This window comes from Triticum urartu, chromosome 4A, assembly GCF_056163025.1.
Source record: "Triticum urartu cultivar PI428250 chromosome 4A, HENAU_Tu73, whole genome shotgun sequence".
NCBI classification, from domain to species: domain Eukaryota; kingdom Viridiplantae; phylum Streptophyta; class Magnoliopsida; order Poales; family Poaceae; genus Triticum; species Triticum urartu.
Genome location: NC_141876.1, coordinates 592,848,501 through 592,876,111, shown reverse-complemented (window position 1 = coordinate 592,876,111; position 27,611 = coordinate 592,848,501). Strand labels below are relative to the sequence as shown.

General features: G+C 42.6%; 2 protein-coding genes across 2 annotated transcripts; both read right to left on the bottom strand.

The window, feature by feature from the left end:
* Positions 1 to 18,836: 18,836 nt before the first annotated feature.
* On the bottom strand, positions 18,837 to 19,886 carry LOC125554354 (subtilisin-like protease SBT3.1). The gene is made up of 3 exons (XM_048717927.2): positions 19,649 to 19,886; positions 19,451 to 19,548; positions 18,837 to 19,362 (listed from the first exon to the last, which is right to left on the bottom strand). The coding sequence occupies exons 1-3, from the start codon at positions 19,816 to 19,818 to the stop codon at positions 19,286 to 19,288; spliced, it is 345 nt and encodes a 114-aa protein (XP_048573884.1). The 5' UTR covers positions 19,819 to 19,886; the 3' UTR covers positions 18,837 to 19,285.
* Positions 19,887 to 23,053: 3,167 nt separating this feature from the next.
* Positions 23,054 to 25,759, bottom strand: LOC125553061 (ammonium transporter 3 member 2). The gene is made up of 2 exons (XM_048716814.2): positions 24,696 to 25,759; positions 23,054 to 23,724 (listed from the first exon to the last, which is right to left on the bottom strand). The coding sequence occupies exons 1-2, from the start codon at positions 25,624 to 25,626 to the stop codon at positions 23,243 to 23,245; spliced, it is 1,413 nt and encodes a 470-aa protein (XP_048572771.1). The 5' UTR covers positions 25,627 to 25,759; the 3' UTR covers positions 23,054 to 23,242.
* Positions 25,760 to 27,611: the final 1,852 nt, after the last annotated feature.

Sequence of the window (27,611 nt, the reverse complement as noted above, 5' to 3'; positions counted from 1 at the left end):
TGAGTTCTTATTTGATCAATGGGATCACATCATTAGGAGAATGATGTGATTGACTTGACCCATTCCGTTAGCTTAGCACTTGATCGTTTGTGTTTACTAATATTGCTTTCTTCATGACTTATACATGTTCTTATGACTATGAGATTATGCAACTCCCGAATACCGGAAGAACACTTTGTGTGTACCAAACGTCACAACGTAACTTGGTGATTATAAAGCTGCTCTACAGGTGTCTCCGATGGTACTTGTTGAGTTGGCATAGATCAAGATTAGGATTTGTCACTCCGATTGTCGGAGAGGTATCTCTGGGCCCTCTCGGTAATGCACATCACTATAAGCCTTGAAAGCAATGCAACTAATGAGTTAGTTGCGGGATAGTGCATTACGAAACGAGTAAAGAGACTTGCCAATAACGAGATTGAACTAGGTATTGAGATACCGACGATCGAATCTCGGGCAAGTAACATATCGATGACAAAGAGAACAACATATAGTGTTATGTGGTTTGACCGATAAAGATCTTCGTAGAATATGTAGGAACCAATATGAGCATCCAGATTCCGCTATTGGTTATTGACCGGTGACATGTCTCAGTCATGTCTACATAGTTCTCGAACCCGTAGGGTCCGCACGCTTAAAGTTATGTGACGATCAGTTTTATGAGTTTATATGTTTTGATGTAACGAAGGTAGTTCGGAGTCCCGAATATGATCACGGACATGACGAGGAGTCTCTAAATGGTCGAGACATGAAGATTGATATATTGGAAGCCTACATTTGTACATCGGAAGAGTTCCGAGTAAATCGGGATTTTACCGGAGTACCAGAGGGGTTACCGGAACCCCCCGGGGGCTAATGGGCCTTGTTGGGCCATAAGGGAAAGAGAGAGGGGCCGGCCTAGGGCAGGCAGCGCACCTCCTCCCCTCTGTCTGAATTGGACTAGGAGAGGGGGGCGGCGCCCCCCTTTCCTTCTCTTTCTCTCCCTTCCTTTCCCCCTCTTAGTAGGAGTAGGAAAGATGGGAATCCTACTCCTACTAGGAGGAGGATTCCTCCTCCTGGCGCACCAACAAGGGTCGGCCGGCCTCCCCCTTACTCCTTTATATACAGGGGAAGGGGGGCACCTCGAGACACACAAGTTGATCACAAAGATCTCTCCCAGCCATGTGCGGTGCCCCCCTCCACCATAATACACCTTGGTCATACTGTAGTGGTGCTTAGGCGAACTCCTGTCACGGTAGCTTCATCCACATTGTTATCACGCCATCGTGCTAACGAAACTCTTCCTCGAGCTCTACTGGATTGTGAGTTTGCGGGACGTCACCGAGCTAAACGTATGCTGAACGCGGAGGTGTCGTACGTTCGGTACTGAGGATCGGTCGATCGTGAAGACGTACAACTACATCAACCACGTTGTCATAATGCTTCCACTTAATGGTCTACGAGGGTACGTGGACAACACTCTCCCCTCTCATTGCTATGCATCACCATGATCCTGTGTGTGCGTAGGAATTTTTTTGAAATTACTATGTTCCCCAACACTAGTGACATGACTTCCAGAACAGGATTACCGTACCACTCTGGTGCAGACCATACTTTGGTTGACCTACGAGGTTCGGTAGTAACTTGATCTGAAGTTTCATCATCATCATCATTAGGTTCCTCACTAATTGGTGTAGGAATCACTAGAACTGATTTCTGTGATGAACTACTTTCCAATTCAGGAGAAGGTACAATTACCTCATCAAGTTCAACTTTCCTCTCACTCACTTATTTCGAGAGAAACTCATTCTCTAGAAAGGATCCATTCTTAGCAACAAAATATCTTGCCTTCGGATCTGTGATAGAAGGTGTACCCAACAGTTTCTTTTGGGTATCCTATAAAGACGCACTACTCCAATTTGGGTTCGAGCTTATCAGTTTGAAACTTTTTTCACAGAAGCATCGCAACCCCAAACTTTGAGAAACGACAGCTTTGGTTTCTTGCCAAACCATAGTTCATACGGTGTCATCTCAACGGATTTAGATGGTGGCCTATTTAACGTGAATGGAGCTGTCTTCAATGCATAAACCCAAAACAATAGTGGTAAATTGGTAAGAGACATCATAGATCGCACCATATCCAATAAAGTACGATTACAACGTTCGGACGCACCATTATGTTGTGGTGTTCCAGGTGGCGTGAGTTGCGAAACTATTCCACATTTTTCCAAATGAAGACCAAACTCGTAACTCAAATATTCGCCTCCGCGATCAGATCATAGAAACTTCATTTTCTTGTTACGATGATTTTCCACTTCACTCTAAAATCCTTTGAACTTTTCAAATGTTTCAGACTTATGTTTCATCAAGTATATATACCCATATCTGCTCAAATCGTCTGTGAAGGTCAGAAAATAACGATACCCGCCGCGAGCCTCAACACTTATCGGATCGCATACATCACTATGTATTATTTTCAATAAGTCAGTTGCTCGCTCCATTGTTCCGGAGAACGGAGTCTTAGTCATCTTGCCCATCAGGCATGGTTCGCAAGCATCAAGTGATTCCAAAAGTCCATCAGCATGGAGTTTCTTCATGCGCTTTACACAAATAGGTTGCACTATCATTATTAACTTTGCATCTTTTGGCTTCAATAGTATGAATATGTGTATCACTATGATCGAGATTCAATAAACCATTCACCTTGGGTGTATGACCACAGAAGGATTTGTTCATGTAAACAGAATAACAATTATTCTTTGACTTAAATGAATAACCGCTTTGCAATAAACATGATCCAATCATATTATGCTCAACGCAAACACAAAATAACATTTATTTTAGATTCAACACTAATCCCGATGGTAAAGGGAGTGTGCGATGGTGATCTTATCAACCTTGGAATCATTTCGAGCACACATCGTCACCTCGTCCTCAACTAGTCTTTGTTTATTTTGCAACTCCCATTTTGAGTTACTACTCTTAGCAACTGAACTAGTATCAAATACCGAGGGGTTTGCTATAAACACTAGTAAATTACACATCAATAACATGTATATCAAATATACATTTGTTCACTTTGCCATCCTTCTTATCCGCCAAATATCTAGGGCAGTTCCACTTCCAATGACCATTTTCTTTGCAGTAGAAGCACTCAGTTTCCGGCTTGGGTCTAGCTTTGTATTGGGGACACAAGAGACTCTTTGTTATTTGGTTGCTTGAGAGAGACCATCTTCATCCTACGCCTCCTACGGATTGATAAACCTTAGGTCATCCACTTGAGGGAAATTTGCTACTGTCCTACAAACCTCTGCACTTGGAGGCCCAACAACGTCTACAAGAAGAAGATTGTGTAGTAGACATCATGCATTACCGAGAGGGCCCAGAGATACCTCTCTGACAATCGGAGTGACAAATCCTAATCTCAAATACGCTAACCCAACAAGTACCTTCGGAGACACCTGTAGAGCACCTTTATAATCACCCAGTTACATTGTGACGTTTGGTAGCACACAAAGTGTTCCTCCAGTAAACGGGAGTTGCATAATCTCATAGTCATAGGAACATGTATAAGTCATGAAGAAAGCAATAGCAATGTACTAAACGATCAAGTGCTAAGCTAACGGAATGGGTCAAGTCAATCACATCATTCTCCTAATGATGTGATCCCGTTAATCAAATGACAACTCATGTCTATGGTTAGGAAACATAACCATCTTTGATTAACGAGCTAGTCAAGTAGAGGCATACTAGTGACACTTTGTTTGTCTTTGTATTCACACATGTATTATGTTTCCGGTTAATACAATTCTAGCATGAATAATAAACATTTATCATGAAATAAGGAAATAAATAATAACTTTATTATTGCCTCTAGTGCATATTTCCTTCATTCTCCCACTTGCACTAGAGTCAATAATCTAGATCACATCGCCATGTGATTTAACATCAATAGTTCACATCACCATGTGATTAACACCCATAGTTCACATCGTCATGTGACCAACACCCAAAGGGTTTACTAGAGTCAATAATCTAGTTCACACTGCTATGTGATTAATACCCAAAGAGTACTAAGGTGTGATCATGATTTGCTTGTGAGAGATGTTTAGTCAACGAGTCTGCCACATTCAGATACGTAAGTATTTTGCAAATTTCTATGTCAACAATGCTTTGCATGGAGCTACTCTAGCTAATTGCTCCCACTTTCAATATGTATCCAGATTGAGATTTAGAGTCATCTGGATCAGTGTCAAAATTTGCATCGACGTAACCCTTTATGATGAACCTTTTTGTCACCTCCATAATTGAGAAACATATCCTTATTCCACTAAGGATAATCTTGACGGTTGTCCAGTGATCTACTCCTAGATCACTATTGTACTCCCTTGCCAAAAACAGTGTAGGGTATACAATAGATCTGGTACACAGCATGGCATATTTTATAGAACCTATGGCCAAGGCATAGGGAATGACTTTCATTCTCTTTCTATCTTCTGCTGTGGTCGGGCTTTGAGTCTTACTCAGTTTCACACCTTGTAACATAGGCAAGAACTCTTTCTTTGACTGTTCCATTTTGAACTACTTCAAAATCTTGTCAAGGTATGTACTCATTGAAAAACTTATCAAGCGTCTTGATCTATCTCTATAGATCTTGATGCTCAATATGTAAGTAGCTTCACCGAGGTCTTTCTTTGAAAAAACTCTTTTCAAACACTCCTTTATGTTTTTCAGAAAATTCTACATTATTTTCGATCAACAATATGTCATTCACATATACTTATCAGAAATGTTGTAGTGCTCCCACTCACTTTCTTGTAAATACAGGCTTCACTGTAAGTCTGTATAAAACTATATGCTTTGATCAACTTATCAAAGCGTATATTCCAACTCCGAGATGCTTGCACCAGTCCATAGATGGATCACTGGAGCTTGCATATTTTGTTAGCACCTTTAGGATTGACAAAACCTTCTGGTTACATCATATACAACACTTCTTTAATAAATCCATTAAGGAATACAGTTTTGTTTATCCATTTGCCAGATTTCATAAAATGCGGCAATTGCTAACATGATTCGGACAGACTTAAGCATAGATACGAGTGAGAAACTCTCATCGTAGTCAACACCTTGAACTTGTCGAAAACCTTTTTGCGACAATTCTAGCTTTATAGATAGTAAAACTACTTTCAGTGTCCATCTCCCTCTTGAAGATCCATTTAATATCAATAGCTCGCCGATCATTGGGCAGGTCAATCAAAGTCCATACTTTGTTCTCATACATGGATCTCATCTCAGATTTCATGGCCTCAAGCCATTTCGCGAAATCTGGGCTCATCATCGCTTCCTCATAGTTCGTAGGCTCGTCATGGTCAAGTAACATGACCTCCAGAACAGGATTACCGTACCACTCTGGTGCGGATCTCACTCTGGTTTACCTACGAGGTTTCGGTAGTAACTTGATCTAAAGATACATGATCATCATCATTAGATTCCTCACTAATTGGTGTAGTAGTCACAGGAACAGATTTCTGTGATGAACTACTTTCCAATAAGGGAGCAGGTACAGTTACCTCATCAAGTTCTACTTTCCTCCCACTCACTTCTTTCGAGAGAAACTCCTCTAGAAAGGATCCATTCTCAGCAACGAATGTCTTGCCTTCAGATCTGTGATAGAAGGTGTACCCAACTGTCTCCTTTGGGTATCCTATGAAGACGCACTTCTCCGACTTGGGTTTGAGCTTATCAAGATGAAACTTTTTCACATAAGCATCGCAACTCCAAACTTTAAGAAACGACAGCTTAGGTTTCTTGCTAAACCACAGTTCATACGGTGTCGTCTCAACGGATTTAGATGGTACCCTTTTTAATGTGAATGCAGCTTTCTCTAATGCATAACCCCAAAACGATAGTGGTAAATCGGTAAGAGACATCATAGATTGCACCATATCTAATAAAGTACGGTTACGACGTTCGGACACACCATTATACTGTTGTGTTCCAGGTGGCGTGAGTAGTGAAACTATTTCACATTGTTTTAACTGAAGGCCAAACTCGTAACTCAAATATTTTACTTCTGCGATCATATAGTAGAAATTTTTATTTTTGTTACGATGATTCTCCACTTCACTTTGAAATTCTTTGAACTTTTCAAATGTTTCAGACTTGTGTTTCATCAAGTAGATATACTCATATCTGCTCAAATCATCTGTGAAGATCAGAAAATAATGATACCTGCCGCGAGCCTCAATATTCATCGGACCACATACATCAGTATGTATGATTTCCAACAAATCTGTTGCTCCACTGTTCCGGAGAACAGAGTCTTAGTCATCTTGCCCATGAGGCATGGTTCGCAAGCATCAACTGATTCATAATCAAGTGATTCCAAAAGTCCATCAACATGGATTTTGTTCATGCGCTTTACACCAATATGACCTAAACGGCAGTGCCATAAATAAGTTGCACTATCATTATTAACTTTGCATCTTTTGGCTTCAATATTATGAAAATATGTATCACCACGATCGAGATCCAACAAATCATTTTCATTGGGTGTATGACCATAGAAGGTTTTATTCATGTAAACATAACAACAATTATTCTCTAACTTACATGAATAACCGTATTGCAATAAACATGATCCAATCATATTTATGCTCAACGCAAACACTAAATAACATTTATTTTAGGTTTAACACTAATCCCAAAAGTATAGGGAGTGTGCGATGATGATCATATCAATCTTGGAACCATTTCCAATACACATTGTCACTTCACCCTTAACTAGTCTCTGTTCATTCTGCAACTCCCGTTTCGAGTTACTATTCTTAGCAACTGGACCAGTATCAAATACTGAGGGGTTGCTATAAACACTAGTAAACTACACATCAATAACATGTATATGAAATATAGCTTTGTTCACTTTGCCATCCTTCTTATCCACCAAATACTTGGGGCAGTTCCGCTTCCAGTGACCAATCCCTTTGCAGTAGAAGCACTCAGTCTCAGGTTTAGGTCCAGACTTGGGATTCTTCACTTGAGCAGCAACTTGCTTGCCGTTCTTGTTGAAGTTCCCCTACTCCCCTTTGCCCTTTTCTTGAAACTAGTGGTCTTGTTAACCATCAACACTTGATGTTTTTCTTGATTTCTAACTTCGTCGATTTCAACATCACAAAGATCTTGGGAATTACTTTCGTCATTCCTTGCATATTATAGTTCATCACGAAGTTCTACTAACTTGGTGATGGTGACTAGAGAATTCTGTCAATCACTATTTTATCTGGAAGATTAACTCCCGCTTGATTCAAGCGATTGAAGTACCCAGACAATCTGAGCACATACTCACTGCTTGAGCTATTCTCCTCCATCTTTTAGCTATAGAACTTGTTGGAGACTTCATATCTCTCAACTCGGGTATTTGCTTGAAATATTAACTTCAACTCCTGGAACATCTCATATGGTCCATGACGTTCAAAACGTCTTTGAAGTCCCGATTATAAGCCATTAAGCATGGTGCACTAAACTATCAAGTAGTCATCATATTGAGCTAGCCAAACGTTCATAACGTCTGCATCTGCTCCTGCAATAGGTCTGTCACCTAGCGGTGCATCAAGGACATAATTCTTCTGTGCAGCAATGAGGATAAACCTCAGATCACGGATCCAATCCGCATCATTGCTACTAACATCTTTCAACTTAGTTTTCTCTAGGAACATATATAAAACATAGGGAAGCAACAACGCGAGCTATTGATCTACAAAATAGATATGCTAATACTACCAAGACTAAGTTCATGATAAATTAAAGTTCAATTAATCATATTACTTAAGAACTCCCACTTAGATAGACATCCCTCTAATCCTCTGAGTGATCACGTGATCCAAATCAACTAAACCATAACTGATCATCACGTGAAATGGAGTAGTTTTCAATGGTGAACATCACTATGTTGATCATATCTACTATATGATTCATGCTCAACCTTTCAGTCTCAGTGTTTCGAGGACATATCTACATATGCTAGGCTCGTCAAGTTTAACCCGAGTATTCTACGTGTGCAAAACTGGCTTGCACCCATTGTAGATGGACGTAGAGCTTATCACACCCGATCATCACGTGGTGTCTGGGCACGACGAACTTTGGCAACGATGCATACTCAGGGAGAACACTTTTATCTTGAAATTTAGTGAGAGATCATCTTATAATGCTACCATCAATCAAAGCAAGATAAGATGCATAAAAGATAAACATCACATGCAATCAATATAAGTGATATGATATGGCCATCATCATCTTCTGCTTGTGATCTCCATCTCCGAAGCACCTTCATGATCACCATCGTCACCGGCGCGACACCTTGATCTCCATCGTAGCATCGTTGTCGTCTCGCCAATCTTATGCTTCCACGAATATTGCTACCGCTTAGTTATAAAGTAAAGCATTACAGGGCGATTGCATTGCATATAATAAAGCGACAACCATATGGCTCCTGCCAGTTGCCTATAACTCGGTTATAAAACATGATCATCTCATACAATAAAATTTAGCATCATGTCTTGACCATATCACATCACAACATGCCTACAAAAAGAAGTTAGACGTCTTCTACTTTGTTGTTGCAAGTTTTACGTGGCTGCTACGGGCTTAGCAAGAACCGTTCTTACCTACGCATCAAAACCACAATGATAGTTTGTCAAGTTGATGCTGTTTTAACCTTCGCAAGGACCGGGTGTAGCCACACTCGGTTCAACTAAAGTTGGAGAAACTGACACCCGCCAGGCACCTATGTGCAAAGCACGTCGGTAGAATCAGTCTCGCGTAAGCGTACGCGTAATGTCGGTCCGGGCCGCTTCATCCAACAATACCGCCGAACCAAAGTATGACATGTTGGTAAGCAGTATGACTTATATCGCCCACAGCTCACTTGTTTTCTACTCGTGCATATAACATCAATGCATAAAACCAGGCTCGGATGCCACTATTGGGGAACGTAGTAATTTCAAAAAAAATCCTACGCACACGCAAGATCATGGTGATGCATAGAAATGAGAGGGGAGAGTGTTGTCCACGTACCCTCATAGACCGAAAGCGGAAGCGTTAGCACAACGCGGTTGATGTAGTCGTACGTCTTCACGATCCGACCGATCAAGTACCGAACGTACGGCACCTCCGAGTTCAGCACACGTACAGCCCGATGACGTCCCTCGAACTCTGATCCAGCCGAGTGTTGAGGGAGAATTTCGTCAGCATGATGGCGTGGTGACGATGTTGAAGTTCCACCGACGCAGGGCTTCGCCTAAGCACCGCTATAGTATTATCGAGGTGGACTATGGTGGAGGGGGGCACCGCACACGGCTAAAAGATCAAACCGATCAATTGTTGTGTCTCTAGGGTGCCCCCTGCCCCTGTATATAAAGGAGCAAGGGGGGTGCGGCCGGCCAAGGGAGAGGGAGCGCCGGGAGTAGGACTCCCCCCTTTCCTAGTTGGATTAGGACTTGGGAGGGGGAAGTAGTGGAGGAGGAGAAGGAAAGGGGGGCGCCGCCCCCCTCTCCTTGTCCTATTCGGACAGGGGGGAGGGGCGCGCGGCCCAGCCCTAGCCGCCTCTCCTCTCTTCCACCTAGGCCCACTAAGGCCCATTAGGTTCCCGGGGGGTTCCGGTAACCTCCCGGTACTCCGGTAAAATCCCGATTTCACCCGGAACACTTCTGATATCCAAACATAGAGTTCCAATATATCAATCTTCATGTCTCGACCATTTCGAGACTCCTCGTCATGTCCGTGATCACATCTGAGACTCCGAACAACCTTTGGTACATCAAAATATATAAACTCATAATATAACTGTCATCGAAACGTTAAGCGTACGGACCCTACGGGTTCGAGAACTATTTAGACATGACCGAGACATGACTCCAGTCAATAACCAATAGCGGAACCTGGATTCTCATATTGGCTCCCACATATTCTACGAAGATCTTTATCGGTTAGACCGCATAACAACATACGTTATCCCTTTGTCATCGGTATGTTACTTGCCCGAGATTCGATCGTCAGTATCTCAATTCCTAGTTCAATCCTGTTACCAGCAAGTCTCTTTACTCGTTCCGTAATACATCATCTCACAACTAACTCATTAGTCACAATGCTTGCAAGGCATATAGTGATGTGCATTACCGAGAGGGCCCAAAGATACCTCTCAAACAATCGAAGTGACAAATCCTAATCTCGAAATACGCCAACCCAACAAGTACCTTCGGAGACACCTGTAGAGCACCTTTATAATCACCCAGTTACGTTGTGACGTTTGGTAGCACACAAAGTGTTCCTCCGGTAAACGGGAGTTGCATAATCTCATAGTCATAGGAACATGTATAAGTCATGAAGAAAGCAATATCAACATACTAAACGATCAAGTGCTAAGCTAACGGAATGGGTCAAGTCAATCACATCATTCTCATGATGTGATCCTGTTAATCAAATGACAACTCATGTCTATGGTTAGGAAACATAACCATCTTTCATTAACGAGCTAGTCAAGTAGAGGCATACTAGTGACACTCTATTTGTATATGTATTCACACATGTATTATGTTTCTGGTTAATACAATTCTAGCATGAATAATAAACATTTATCATGAAATATGGAAATAAATAATAGCTTTATTATTGCCTCTAGGGCATATTTCCTTCAATGACACCATGATCTCCATCATCTTGATCTCTATCAATGTGTCGTCACATGATCGTCTCGCCAACTATTGCTTTTGCAACTATTGCTATCGCATAGCGATAAAGTAAAGCAATTACATGGCACTTGCATCTTATGTAATAACGAGACAACTATAAGGCTTCTGGCACTTGCCGATAACTTCAACAAAACATGATCATCTCATACAACAATTTATATCTCATCACGTCTTGACCATATCACATCACAACATGTCCTGCAAAAACAAGTTAGATGTCCTCTACTTTGTTGTTGCAAGTTTTACGTGGCTGCTACGGGCTGAGCATGAACCGTTCTTACCTACGCATCAAAAACCACAACGATATTTCATCAAGTTAGTGTTGTTTTAACCTTCAACAAGGACCGGACTTAGTCACACTCGGTTCAACTAAAGTTGGAGAAACTGACACCCGCCAGCCACCTGTGTGCAAAGCACGTCGGTAGAACCAGTCTCACGTAAGCGTAACCGTAATGTCGGTCCGGGCCACTTCATCCAACAATACCACCGAACCAAAGTATGGCATGCTGGTAAGCAGTATGACTTGTATCGCCCACAACGCACTTGTGTTCTACTCATGGATATAACATCTACGCATAAACCTAGCTCGGGTGCCACTGTTGGGGAACGTAGTAATTTCAAAAAAATTCCTACGAAAACGCAAGATCATGGTGATGCATAGCAACGATAGGGGAGAGTATCGTCTACGTACCCTCGTAGACCGTAAGCGGAAGCGTTATGAGAACACGGTTGATGTAGTCGTACGTATTCACGATCCGACCGATCCAAGTACCGAACGTACGGCACCTCCGAGTTCAGCACATGTTCAGCTCGGTGACGTCCCACGAACTCCAATCCAGCAGAGCTTCGAGGGAGAGTTCCGTCAGCACGACGGCGTGATGACAGTGATGATGATGCTACCACGCAGGGCTTCGCCTATAAGCACCGCTAAGATATGACCGAGGTGGATTATGGTGGAGGGGGCACCGCACACGTCTAAAAGATCAACTTATCAACTTGTGTGTCTATGGGGTGCCCCCTGGCCACATATATAAAGGAGTGTAGGAGGGGGAGAGGCTAGCCCTCCTAGGCGCGCCCCAAGGGGAGTCCTACTCCCACCGGGAGTAGGATTCCCTCCTTTCATGTAGTAGGAGTAGGAGAGAAGGAAAGGGAAAAGAGAAGATGAGGAAGGAGGGGGCGCCGCCCCTCCCCCTAGTCCAATTCGGACTAAGCCTTGGGGTGCGCGCAGCCTCCCCTCTCTCTTTCCCCTAAATCCCAATAAGGCCCATATACTCCCCAGTGAATTCCCATAACTCTCTGGTACTTCAAAAAATACCCGAATCACTCGGAACCTTTCCGATGTCCGAATATAGTCGTCCAATATATCGATCTTTACTTCTTGACCATTTCGAGACTCCTTGTCATGTCCCCGATCTCATCCGGGACTCCTAACTACCTTCGGTACATCAAAACACATAAACTCATATTACCGATCGTCACCGAACGTTAAGCGTGCGGACCCTACGGGTTCAAGAACTATGTAGACATGACCGAGACTCGTCTCTGGTCAATAACCAATAGCGGAACCTGGATGCTCATATTGGCTCCCACATATTCTACGAAGATCTTTATCAGTTAAACCGCATAACAACATACGTTGTTCCCTTTGTCATCGGTATGTTGCTTTCCCGAGATTCGATCGTTGGTATCTCTATACCTAGTTCAATCTCGTTACCGGCAAGTCTCTTTACTCGTTCCATAATGCATCATCCCACAACTAACTCATTAGTCACATTGCTTGCAAGGCTTATTGTGATGTGCATTACCGAGAAGGCCCAGAGATACCTCTCCGACAATCGGAGTGACAAATCCTAATCTCAATCTATGCCAACTCAACAAGTACCATCAGAGACACCTGTAGAGAACCTTTATAATCACCCAGTTACGTTGTAATGTTTGGTAGCACACAAAGTGTTACTCCGGTATTCGGGAGTTGCGTAATCTCATAGTCAGAGGAACATGTATAAGTCATCAAGAAAGCAGTAGCAACAAACTAAACGATCATCGTGCTAAGCTAACGGAATGGGTCAAGTCAATCACATCATTTTCTAATGATGTGATACTGTTAATCAAATGACAACTCATGTCTATGGTTAGGAAACACAACCATCATTGATTCAGCGATCTAGTCAAGTAGAGGCAAACTAGTGACACTCTGTTTGTCTATGTATTCACACATGTACTAAGTTTACGGTTAATACAATTCTAGCATGAATAATAAACGTTTATCATGATATAAGGAAATATAAATAACAACTTTATTATTGCCTCTAGGGCATATTTCCTTCAGATGTGTGGAGTAAAAGTAGTAGATGCAGAATCGTTTCGGTCGACTTGGCATGGACATGATGCATATATTCATGATCATTGCCCTAGATATCGTCATAACTTTGCGCTTTTCTATCAATTGCTCAGCAGTAATTTGTTCGCCCACCATAATATTTTCTATCTTGAGAGAAGCCTCTAGTGAAACTTATGGCCCTTGGGTCTATTTTCCATCATATAAGTTTCTAATCTACAATTCTAGTTTCCTATATACGTTCTTTTGCAATCTTTTACTTTCCGTTCTGTAAACCGAAAATACCAAAAATATTACTTTACCGTTTATCCATCTCTATCAGATCTCATGTTGCAAATAACCGTGAAGGGATTGACAACCCCTTTTATCGCGTTGGGTGCAAGATTGGTGTTTGTTTGTGAAGGTATTCGGTGGCTTGTGCGTTGTCTCCTACTGGATTGATACCTTGATTCTCAAAATGAGGAAAATAATTACGCCAATTTGCTGCATCACCCTTTCCTCTTCAAGGAAAAAATCAATGCAAGCTCAAGAGGTAGCAAGAAGGATTTCTGGCGCCGTTGCTGGGGAGATCTACGCCAAGCCGAGACATACCAAGTACCCATCATAAACACTCATCCCTCGCATTACATTATTAGCCATTCGCCTCTTGTTTTCCTTTCCCCCACTTCTAAAACGATTTTCGAAAAGATTCGCCTTTTCTTCGTCCCTCTTTCGTTCGTCCTTTTCGTTTGCTTTTGTGTGCTCGCGTGTTGGATTTCTTTGTTACGATGGCTCAAGATAACACCAAATTGTGTGACTTTTCCAATACCAACAACAATGATTTTATTAGTACTCCGATTGCTCCCGATGCTAATGCGGAATCTTGTGAAATTAATACCGCTTTGTTGAATCTTGTTATGAAAGATCAATTTTCCAGCCTTCCCAATGAAGATGTCGCATTCCATCTTAATAATTTCGTTGATTTGTGCGATATGAAAAAAAAAGATGTGGATAATGATATTGTTAAGTTGAAGCTATTTCCGTTCCCGCTTAGGGATTGCGCTAAAACTTGGTTTTCATCTTTGCCTAAAAATAGTATTGATTCATGGAATAAGTGTAAAGATGTCTTTATTTCCAAGTACTTTCCTCCCGCTAAGATCATCTCCCTTAGGAACGATATTATGAATTTTAAGCAACTTGATCATGAACATGTTGCACAATATTTGGAGAGGATGAAATTGATGATTAGAAATTGTCCTACTCATGGTTTCAATTTGTGGATGATTATACAAAAAAATTATGTCGGATCGAATTTTGCTTCTAGAAATCTTTTAGATTCGGTCGTGGGAGACACTTTTATGAAAACTACTTTAGAAGAAGCTACTAAACTCCTAGATAATATTATGGTTAATTATTCTCAATGGCATACTGAAAGATCTTCCACTAGTAAAAAAATGCATCGATTGAAGAAATAATTTTTTTGTGTGAAAAGATGGATGAGTTTATGAAATTGTTTTCTAATAAGAGTTCTCCTATTGATTCTAATGATATGACTTTGTCTACCTTGATTGAAAACAATAATGAATCTATGGATGTGAATTTTGTCGGCAGGAACAATTTTGGTAAAAACACGTATAGGTAATTTTAATCCTAGGCCGTTTCCTAGTAATTCCTCTAATAATTATGGTAATTCCTACAACAATTATTATGGAAATTATAATAAGATGCCCTCTGATTTTGAGAATAGTGTTAAAGAATTTATTAGTTCGCAAAAGAATTTCATTGCTCTGATTGAAGAGAAACTTCTTAAGATTGATGAGTTGGCTAGGAACGCTGATAGAATTTCTCTTGATGTTGATACTTTTAAACTTAGATCTATTCCACCTAAGCATGATATCAATGAGTCTCTCAAAGCGATGAGAATTTCCATTGATGAGTGCAAAGAAAGAACCAATAAGATGCGTGCCAAGAGAGATTGGTTTATAAAAGTGTGTTCTTCTAGTTTCCATGAAAATAATGATGAAGATCTTAAAAGTCATTGATGTGACTCCTATTGAATCTTTGTTTTCCAATGTTAATCTTAGTAAAGATGGGACTGGACATGAGTCAACTTTCGTTAGAAGGCGTCCCAATGATTCGGCGTTTTTAGATCTTGATGCAAAAGTTGATAAAAGTGGGATTGGAGAGGTTAAAACTTTAAGTAGCAATGAACCCACTCTTTTGAATTTCAAGGAATTTAATTATGATAGTTGCTCTTTAATAGATTGTATTTCCTTGTTGCAATCCATGTTAAATTCTCCTCATGCTTATAATCAAAACAAAGTTTTTACTAAACATACCGCTGATGCTAAATGACCTCCCTTCTGTAAACCCCTTGAAGGCTTGAAACTGCCACTTTTTTCTGCATTACAGCGAACCCGGTATTCAACGGTGGAGACACATTACATAATAACATTGGCCCAATTCTCCCGGAAGCCAAGTTTCAACATAATCTCCTTAAAGAAAACCACTCAACCCGGTCATAAGCTTTATACATATCAAGATTGATAGCACACATACCCTCTTTGCCATCTCTTTTATTTTTTTATTTTATGGAAGCACTCATAAGCCACTAAAACATTACTCGGAATCAATTTTTAGAGAGGGACTTGATTTGGTGTGGGGCAATCTATTTCTAGTTTTCCCTTAATGGGCTCTACGGTCTTGAATATATATTGGATAATAGGCCTGTCATTGCTCAACAAGATGGGGAGCCCTCCTATTTTCTGCGTCGGTTAGCGCACTCGCATTCGCACACACCTCGCGCATGGACCGGCTAATCAAGCTAGCGCTCACACTCCTCGTGCACATGTTTTTGACCGCTCAGTTAACGTGGTTGACCGGGTCGCCCATTGACCGGTTCACCTAGTTGACCTTGACCAGTTTATTCTTTTGGCAAAAGCTCACACATTTGGAAAAAAGCTCTAAGAAATGATTTTTTTGGCCAAAGTGCAAAAAATGTCCGCGAATTCAAAGAAAGTTCGCGAATTGGAAAAAAGTTCTCGAAGTTGTAAAAAGTTCATGAATTCAAAAAAATTTATGAATTGGTAAAAAGTTTTAAAAATCATGAAATTGATAAAAAAATCCTGTATTCAAAAAAGTTCATGAATTTCAAAAAATCACGTATTTAAAAACACTTCATGATTTTCAGAAAAATGGCAAAAAATAAAAAGGAAAAAAATTAAGAAAATTAAAATGAAAAAAATGAAAAAGGAAATATAAAAAATGGTAAAGGGGGAACACAAAGATGAAAAACGAAAAGAAAAAAACAGGCAAGAAGTTTCCCAAAACCCTGCATGGAAGCTTCCCAAAAACGGAGACAACGGTCGTACATGGACAGCTTACATGGGCTGGCCCATTCACGTACGATGTGGGCACCGGTTTGCAAGATTGCTTGTATTTGGCGCATAAAGCGCTTTTCTCAACAACAAAAAATGGCGCATAAAGCGCCAAACAGAATTTGCGCAAGATGGGCACGTCAATTTCTAGCTTGTAACCAGGTTTAACAGGGCCAACCCCAAGTAGCGTGAGTACACAAATTTTACGCAAATCCTATATAGCGTTGAAGGCACCAGTTCCTTCATTATCCGCAAACTGGCGCCTACACTAGCTCCTTCGGCAACATAATTGGGCCGGCCTAGTCAAGTCTCTCACATCACCTGTTTTGGGAACCTTCTAGAATGTTCCCTTCCCTTTTCCGGGATGTTCTCTCTGGTTTTCTTTCTCTTTGGTTACGTTTGGTTTCAGACGGTTCTTTAGGTTTTAAGTTTTCCTTTCTTTTCCTTTCTCTTTTTTTTCATTTTTATTTTCATGTTTTTTTATTCGTGAAATTCTCTCAAAATCTGCAAACTTTTTTTTGAATTCATGAACAATTCAATTTGATGAACATTTTTTTTCAAATCCATGAACTTTTTTCAATCGGATATTTTGGAAAAAGTTAAAGGTCAACCATAGATCGATGCGGTGAGCGAGTGAACGAACTGTTGACCAAGGTTGAGGACTGAGCGAGCGAGCATGTCCTGTTGATCAGCCGGCCCACACCACTTGCACGTGAGCGCCAGTTTGTTTGCATGTTGTGTCTTCGATTTTTTTAAACATTTTTCTCTTTATATCTGTATTTGGAAACATGCTCTAAAATATGTTTACTGAAGGTATTTTTGATTTATTAACTCTGCGAAAAATTCTTCTGTATTTCAAAAATGTTCACGCCGCTCAAATAAGTGTTTGCACATTTAATTAAAAGCTTCATGACAATTACCAAATTATTGACACATTTATAAAATGCGTGTAAAATATCAAAAATGTCCGTACCATTAAACAAATGTTCATATGTTTAACAAATTTTTCATGACATTTTCAAAAAACATTCGTGAAATTTTAAAAATTGATCACATAATTTTAAAACTTTTCATGACATTTAAAATCAATCGTAACCATTTCATAAATACTCACAACATTCTAAAAAATGTTCCTGAAAATAGAAATTTTGTTCACACAATTTGTGAAAATATTCATGATATATAAAAAAATTATTATGGCAATCTAAAAAATGTCATGTACTTTAGCAATGTTCATGAAAATGTGAAAAAACCTTTCCCTAATTTGAGTTAAGAGAGAAATATGATCAGTGCAGTAAGACAAAAAGGCTAGAAAAGGAATCCAATAAAGGCTCTCAGTGGTCCCTGCAGTTTCTGGGCCAAGCCCATTCTTTTTTCCCCACTTTTTCATCCTTTGTATTTTCAATATATATTTATTTACTTAATCTTATTTTGGTTCCACAATCATATTTTTATTTTTAGCCTTTTTCCAAGTTTTCTTTTCGTTTTATGTATTTAATTTTTTTCAACTATTTTATTACCTTTCTTTTGTAGCGAGAAACTAAAAAATCCAAATTACATGAACATATATATAAACATGCACGATTTGTATTTGAAATAGATAACTTCTTTAAAATATACATGTATTTTTAAATACATGAACATAGTTCTGTACATGACAGATTTTTGATAACATGAGATGAAAATTTCATTTCAAATAAATGAACATTTATATTGAGGTACTTGAAAAAATAATATTTTTTAAGTAACACTCTTTTGCATTTTCAAACTTATTTTGACAATTGTTTTAAGGTATATTGAGTATACATTTCCTGAAAGTTTTCAAAACATTTGGGATGTGACCGTGGATGGACCAACAATATCCGGTGCTACGGGCACTAAATCGGCCTCTTCCAGCAAATAAAGATGTTGATTAGGCAAGACAACGTCTACTATATATCAATAATTTTTAAAAAAGTTCATATATTTGTTCTTCCATAAATCTTTTGTTTCCGATGTAAAAAAAATTGGTTCCCCTATGTGCATTAGTTGAAGAATGAAATGTTTGCGTATTTCTAGTTTATGATTATCAAAGACCAGAAACATTAAAAATTGACGAGATATCCATTTGAACATTGCAAAAAGGAAATCTGATTATACATGGATTTATGTCTCATCAAGAAGCACATACATAACATATTTAATAAATGGAAAAAAAATTGTTAATCAAGATGCATTTGTGGATCTGAAACTCAACCATAAAAAGTAAAGGAGGTATAAAAATGGTGCCCAAAGAAAATACATACACAAGACAAAAGGGGAGAAAGCGGGCCAATTTGTGGTTGGATGGTTAGAGTGTATGTGCGTATGTATGAGCGCTTGCGTCTGTACTGATGTTCAAAAAAAAAGACAAAAGGGGAGAAAACACAGGGCGGCTTCTAGTAACAGCAAAACTGCACAGGACTGTAAGCCCCACAATATCAAACAAAACTTTACAATATTATGTCCATACATAATGTCCTCAAAAACAAAATTATGTCCACATATACTTATCGGTTTTGTGACCTTCAACCAAATCCTCACCTCTCTCTAATCTCAAAAACAAATACTAGTAGTATATGTGATCTCTGAGATGGTTGACTGAAGCTTAAGGAATCATTTTGGGGCGATTGTGCATTATCTGCATGGACATGCACATTCCTGCAGATTGCACAACTAGAACCACAAATAGACAGCAGGCACACATGAAAATTAGTAAGAGCTTAGCTATTGAGATTACATCATCATCCGATCTTGGCAAAATAAAAAATAAAAAGATATTCGCTTCTCCAGAGAATCGGTACACAACCCGAATCAGACGAATGGATGGGCAGGACTAGATTGGATCAGCTGGCGCCGTCGAAGTTGCTGCTCATGAGTTGCAACGTCGCGCTCGGCAGCGCCCGGTTCACATGCGGTTGCTCTGCATGCATGCCCACGTACACCACATCAACATCGATCTAGCTAAGCTAACTGATTGCAATCAATTGATCGAAGGGGCTTGAGCTTACTCTTGATGGCCTCGAGCTCGGCCGGCGTGACCCTCGCCGAGAAGCCGCTGACCACGTTCTTGTAGTTGTATATGATGGCCGCCTTCGCCTTCTCCTCGCTTCAACACGAACACACAATCACCATGCACGCACGCACGCCAACGTATGAATGCTTCGCATGAGTTGGATCACACACGGTCGATCGAGTCGTATACGTACCTGCCGAGGGCGGCGGTGAGGATGCCGAGGTGGTACTGCATGCAGGTGACGCCGGGCGGTGTGGGGTCGACGAAGAACAGGTAGGTGGCGGGCGGGCCGTCCGCCGCGGCGGCCATGGTGACGGCGGCGAGGACGAGGAGGATGAGGGAGGTGGCCGTCGGAGGCGTCATTGCATGCAAGATCGATTCGATCGATCGGGGAGGAAAGGTTTGCTCTTGTCTAGTTGGTTCTCTGTTTATGGAGCTATGAGGAGACGAGCCCCGTATTGAACGGCGCCAGTTGTTCGGTTGCGACAGCGCTTTTGTCTCATGGCTCCAAAAATAGCAACTTCCTGCATATACGTACGTGCATCTCGATGTTGCAATCAAACTTCCGATAGTTTTTTGCTTCAATATACATGAGCTACATCGACGATTCGTTGATGGACCTTGGAAAGCTTGTGGAGCACCATCACGGTGTGCCAAGGCACGGTGCCGGCCAGCACGCCCACCCCCCCTGCACCACACATGTATCGTATGTACGTGTCACCCACCACGAGGTTAAACTGTCGGACTCCCAAGTCATCGTCACTGCTGGATACGTACGTTCGGCTGTACATGGCGGAATTTTTCTTCCATTTTTAATGGGAATTTGTCTACGAGGAAAATTTGCAGAAGAAAACAAATGCAAGGCTTGTTGGGACTTTGACTTGAGATTGTCATTAGTACCGACATGGTGAGACACGACAAAACTGGGACACCAGAGATTCCTATGGGTCCTGACAAAATAGGCATCGAGATTCCATCTACTACTTGATGTTGCTTGCTCAGTAATTACTTTACTAACTTTACAATGATAATGTATTTATCTATAAGGGTTATGAAATATTCAACATGCTAGCTAAGCGCAGCTAGCTAAGCTTGGTTGGCGTTTCATTCAAATTTGAATCCAAAGTAGACCTGAGAATCTCACTATGCATACATGCACAACGACGACTTAATTACGTGCCAGCAGACCAGAGAAATGAATTATTGCTACTTCTATATACTCTCTTCGGATGGGAATATAACTCGGGTATGAATTTGTAGGTCTTCAACTTCTTTTTGCAGGATAATAATTGTATCACTCAACACTCAAAGGTTACAATCACGACTGGCAATGTCAAGGAGTTCATCCGGACCCGATCCAAGCCGGGTACAGGTTTGTACACTAGTTTTTCCCTAGCAAAACACCTCAACAGAAGTGGCCCATGTTTGATGTGTCAGCCATAGTGACACTCACGGGAGCATGGCGGAATAGCGCCAAATTCACGCTCTAGGCCCCCTCCGCCACCGCACGAGTGGCTTGCACCAAAATAAAGCAAAGGATGTTGTGGTTCCCACCATGTCGGTCGAGGACCTACGGTGGCAGGAGCAGAGGAGGGGCAGATAGGTAACAACCACAAAGGTGAGGTTGCACACAAGGCGGAGTCGAAGGTACTACAGACACCACGTCTTGTTGCGCGATCATGCGACGATTACTAATCTAACAGCCTGCTGCAATTTGGCCTATACTGTGTAGACGGTGCCATCTGAAGTGTTGTGCAAATTTCATGTGTGAAGTCTCATGAGTGTAGGAGACGAGAACACACGGACACGATTTAATTACATCAAAGACAGACTATCTATGATTTTTATTGGATTTCTCTACAAGTCAAATGTCTGATTTTTTAGCACGGAAACTTATGATGTCGTGAAGATGGCGATTTTCTCTAGTAAGTAATGGCAAATCTTTGCCATCACTAGTAGAAAACATGGCTTTGGTCCAGGGCAGTTTTCACATTAGTCCCGGTTCAGTCAAGAACCGGGACTAATGTGAGCATTTATCCCGGTTCGTGCGGCTAAGGCATTAGTCCCGGTTCACCTGGGCCCTTTAGTCCCGGTTCGTGCCACGAACCGGGACTAAAGGGTGCGATGCCCATTAGTACCGGTTGGTGGCACCAACCGAGACTAAAGGTTAGACCTGTAGTACCGGTTGGTGCCACCAACCGGTACTAAAGGTCCCGTTTTCAAACTCCCCCCCCCCCCCCCCCCCCGTGGACCGCCTTTTCTGTTTTAGAAAAAACAAAAGAAAATGATGGAAATGTCAAAAAATTAAAAAAAAAGTTTCATCCGAATTTAACAGGGGGAACCTCGTTAAACATTTTCAAAATCCTCAAAAAACTAACAGAAAAAAAGTTACGGGGCTTTTAAGATCTAGAGTGAAAAAAATCGAAATAATTATTCTAGAATATTAGTGTTACTAAATAATGGTCAAACTAATTATTCTAGAATATTAGTGCTACTAAATAATTATTTCAGTTATTTTGAATTTTGGTCAAATCTGGTCAAACTATGGTCAAACCATGGTCAAACTAATTATTCAAGAAATATTAGTGTTACTAAATAATTATTGTTTTTTAAAACAATAGTTTCAAACTCAAACAGTGAAATGTGTCATTTCATGCTCAAGCAAAATTCATGAAGGTTAATAGGATTGACATCTTACTATTGTCAGGAAAACAACAAGTGCAGACTTGGAAACGAGAGAGAATAGAATCCGGAAGTTAAGCGTGCTCAGGCTGGGGGAGTGGGAGGATGGGTGATCGTTCGGGAAGTTAGATGATTTGGAATGATGAGGGGTGATTAGAGGATAAATTGAGCAGTGATGAGGGGTGGTGATTACACACTAGAGATTAAAAAAATTCAGAAATTTGAAAATAAAAAAAATTCAAAAAAAAAATCATAAAATTTCCTTTAGTCCCGGTTGGTGTTACCAACCGGGACTAAAGGTGGAGCTCCACGTGACCGGGACTAAAGAGGAGAGGTATTAGTACCGACCCTTTACCTGATTCGAAAACCGAGACTAAAGGGCCTTACCAACCGGGACAAAAACCCCTTTTTCTACTAGTGCATGTTCATTTTTTTGCTAGCATTTGTCATGCTTGCTAAAGAAAATTATCATCCTCGCGACAAAATAATTTGTCATAAAAACGTTTGATTTATCATGCTTAAAAATCAGATGTATAATATTTAATATTCCTGCTTTTATCACATTATGTGGAACAAAATGTCTTCTTACCAGCCATTTAACACCGTTAGCTAGAAAATGGACGAAAGTGTCACAAATGGCATCAAATTTAGATTCAGGAGCAAATATTGAAGAACATTTTTTAGGGCCAAATAGAGAAGCCCAATGTCCAGGCCAAATAAGGAATTCGCTCATTGCTTAGTGAAATAACACCACGTAGCTACGTACTTGTGGCTGGCGTAATGCAGACGAGGCCGTCAGCCAATGGACTGTAGTTCATTGTTATAGGATTCGTTGTAGAATTTTAGAGATGGTCTTGAATTTTTCCGTGCTTAATTCAGTTGATTCGGCATCGATTCTTAGCTTTGTCTCACGTCATTAAATAATTAATAATATATGACTTTGTGTTTCACTATCAATGTAGAGACCGGGGTTATCCTCCTTGAATATACATGAGCTACAAATTTACACGTTTTAGGCAGAAAAAGTGAAAATAAAAGGTGACACGGTATAGAAGGGACACACATGACATAACAAGGAGAAGCAAAGTAACAAAAGCAGAGAAAATCACACCGGCACGACGGCGGCGCCGTGCTTGGTGTCATCGTAGTGCTCGCCATCGCCCCACAACGCGTAGGCCTCCTCGCCGTGCACGGCGTCGTCGCCAATGGCGAGCTTCTCCTCGGACATGCGCAGTGGGACGACTAAGCGGATGACGACGCAGATAATGGACGTGACGACCACGTTCCACCCGATCACGAAGAGCGCTCCGGCGATCTGCTTCCCGAGCTGTGCCCCGCCGTTACCACCATAGAAGGCGCCCCGGGAGTTGGTGACCGGAAGGAATAGATTGCAGAGGTTGGGCTCGGCGAAGAGGCCGGTGAGGACGCCGCCCAGCAGGCCGGCGACGCCGTGGGTGTGGATGACGCCGAGGGTGTCGTCGACGCGTTGAAGGAGCTTGGAGCGCTTGTGCAGCACCATCATGGTGTACCATGGCACGCTGCCGGCCAGCACGCCCATCACCAGCGCCGCCCAACCCTGCACGACACCTGTATCGCCAGGGGCAAAAGTGTCAAACCACTGTATTATATGTGAAAAAGGAACTAGTAGTTCTTCTTTCGTTTTCCATGTGATTTGTCTACGGAGAAATTTCGCAGATGAAACAAATGGGCAACTTGGTCAAGAGTTGAGACTTTGACTTGAGATGGTGATAAGTACCAACATGCATGGGCAGAAATGATAAACTGGGACGTTAGAGATTCCTAATCCTATGGGTCCTGGCATAATACGCATCCAGATTCCACCTACTTGATCGATGTTAATCGTTCACTAGTGCAGTGGTTATTTAGGATTTATAAATTGAAGGTGCTGACTACGTCCACCCAAGTGAGCTAACTAAGGCTGTTTGGTCATTAGATTTGAACAAATTAAAGGTAAGATGGTGCTACTGATCTTCTCCGGTTTTGACTTTTGCGTGCAACGCATACAATTTTGTCTGGAGGAAAATTTGCAGAGAAAACAAATTAATGCGCAAGTTGGTCAAGTTGAGACTTTGACTTGAGATGGTGATTAGTACCGACTTGGACAGACACGATCGACCAATTGGCACACCAGAGGTTAGTTCCTCTGGTCTCGGCAAAAATATGCATCAAGATTCCACTAACTTGGTGTTGCTTATTTAGATCTCGAATTATTTATATGTATCGTGCTAATATGATTGTAAATTATTCAACTTGCTCACTACGTGTAGTAGCTAAGATTAGTTGGCATTCAATTCGAACGAAGATAAGATTTTCTTGCGGACAACGCGTACAATTTTGAATCCATGGTCAACTAGGCTGTAACACTAGAAGAATCTCTCAATGCATGCATGCCATCACGTGCACATCTTAATTACGTGCCGGCAGGGGAACTTAATCAGTACTCCTATGTTAGATCGATGGTCTACTAGATGTCACAGAGATGAGATTAAGAAGAAGTTAATTAAATGAATGAATTGGTCGATGAAATAGCCACGTACCAGCGCCTGGCGTGATGCAGACGAGCCCGGTGATCACGGCCTGGACGGCGCCGACCACGGACGGCTTCTTGAAGAAGACGGCGTCGAGGCAGGTCCACACGATGAGGCTCGCCGCCGTGCAGATGTTGGTGTTCAGGATGGCCATGGAGGAGTCGACGTTGGCCGCGTACGGCCCGCCGCCGTTGAACCCGGCCCACCCCATCCACAGCAGCCCGGCGCCGGTGAGCGCGAACAGGATGTTGTTGGGCGGGAAGCTCTCCCTGTCCTTCTTGGTCCTTGGCCCGACCCAGTACGCGGCGGTGAAGCCTGCGACGCCGGCGGGGATGTGGATGACGTAGCCGCCGCAGTAGTCGATGACGCCCCAGTGGAAGAGGAAGCCGCCACCCCACACGGAGAAGGCGCCGACGGTGTAGGAGAAGGTGAGCCAGAGCGGCACGAAGAGCATCCACGCCAGGAAGCTCATGCGGCCCAGCAGCGACCCAGCCACGAGGATGAGCGTGATGGCCGCGAAGACGCACTGGAAGTAGACGACGGTGGCCATGGGGAAGTAGGGCTCCACCATGGCCGTCTCGAGCGAGCCGTCGGCGCGGTAGTGCGCGGTGGCCGGGAGGGAGGCGCGGCCGACGAGGAAGGCCTGGTCGAGCGCCGGGCCGGCCTTGCCCCAGAACGGGAGCAGCTCCTCGCCGAAGGACATGTTGTAGGCCCAGACGACCCAGCAGATCCAGACGGCGGCGAAGGCGTAGAGCGCCATGAAGGCCGAGTTGACCGCCCACTTCTTCTTCACCACGCCGCCGTACAGCACCACCATGCCCGGCACGCTCATGAGGCCCACCAGCGTGGACGCCGTCAGCTGCCACGCGTTGTCGCCCTTGTTCAGCCAGTCGGCCACCGCCGCCGACGTGTTCCCCTGGTACGCCACCGGCACCGACATCTTGGCCGACCGATCGACCTACCTATGCCTTGCTCAGTTGCTTGTCCTCGCCGTCCGGCGGCCACGTAGCTGCTAGCTAGCTCGCGGTCCGAGAGGGAATAAGCTGGAGGTATAAGGTGCAAGTGCTATAGCCAGGTCGTCTTCTTCGTATATATAGCTAGAGTGGGAGGGCAGCCTCCCCGCGTAGGTGGTGCAGTGGCCATTGATGACGTACGTTACACGTACCGGCCGGCCGTGCGGAGGAATCTCGCGCATGCATTTCACACTACCGGTTGAATAATCTCGGGATTCCGTTCACTGTACTTCAGTTGATGATCTGTACGTGTACGTGCTAACGACCTTGTATGTCGTGGCCTCATTTTTTTCATGGTAATACATGTCTTATTTATATCATAAGTATTATAGTACAAGTCACGTAATCGATCTGGCAAAACTGAAAAGACAGCAGAAAGCTAGCCTTTGCACAAAAAAATAACAACCAAGAAGAAAAATTACAATCAAGATTGAAGAAACCTCTGAACTTGACACCAACGTCCGTCATCTGTCTTTGGAACCACCACAGCAGCCATTAAAAAAAAATGACGGATTACCTTCACACCCGAGCTCGTAGCGGCTCCATCACTGATATGCAGCTTTGCGGACCTCCAAGATGACTCACCAAAAGCAAAACCATTACCGTTGAATAAATCGTGGCCTCATTAGCTGCTAGTGCATCGTACAGTTCACACCCGTAGACTTTCAAGTCTAGGGCCGGTATGTACGGTATGGAATCTCGACTTGGCCGGCAGATTCTTCTTTGTCGCAGGTGCGGCCATACCTGGCCAAACGGGCCGGCCTAGCACGGCATGGCCTGGCCCATCGTAATCGTGCCTGGCCCGGCACGGCCCGCCAGGGCACGATTACTATGCGGGCCGTGCCGTGCCGGCCCGCGTGCTGCACCCCCAGGCCCAGGCACGACCCAGTTAGTAAACGGGCCGACACGTTGGTCCGTTTAGCATGGTGGGCCGCATATTTTCAGCCTATTATTTGACGCACTGAGCGTTTTTTAGCCTATTTTTACATGTTGAGCCATATATAAATGTAGAAAAAAATAAAATAAAAACTTAATCGGACCGTGCCGTGTCGGCCCGCGTGCCGGGCCTGGCCCGTTTAGCCCGTGCCGTGCCTGGCCCAAGACGGGCCGTGCCGGCGTGCTCACGGGCCGGCCCGAAAAAACCGGCCTATTTGGCCAGCTATAGGTGCGGCCGTGTAGTGCGGTGCATAGCAAGTACTTTGTCCGATTGATTAGAGTGTATTTGGGTCTCATGCAACAATAGCAAAAATGGTATAGACATCTTTTAAAAGAATGGATATAATTAGAAATAAAATATATACAACAAGCAAACAAAATAGTAACAACACCTGAGCTACGAACAATGACAACATTGTGCGCCAATGCATTTTACGCAGATGTTGATCCCACCATCCTCTTCTCCATGCCGGACATCCTGATCCCGATCCCACAACAGTGAATTTGGCTTCATCCTTGGGAGAGACGGAGGTGCAACTACGTTTTCGACGTGACAAATTAAGCGTTAGATATATCTTCACGGAGCAATCTGTTGGGAAACGCAGTAATTTCAAAAAAAAATCTTACGCACACGCAAGATCTATCTAGGTGATGCATAGCAACGAGAGGGAAGAGTGTTGTCCACGTACCCTCGTAGACCGAAAGCGGAAGCGTTATGACAACGCGGTTGATATAGTCGTACGTCTTCACGACCGACCGGTCCTAGCACCGAAGGTACGGAACCTCCGTGATCTGCACACGTTCACCTCGGTGACGTCCCACGAAATTTAGATCCAGCTGAGGTCGAGGGAGAGTTTCGTCAGCACGACACGTGATGACGGTGATGATGAAGTTACCGACGCAGGGCTTCGCCTAAGCACTACAACGATATGACCGAGGTGGAAATCAGTGGAGGTGGGCACCGCACACGGCTAAA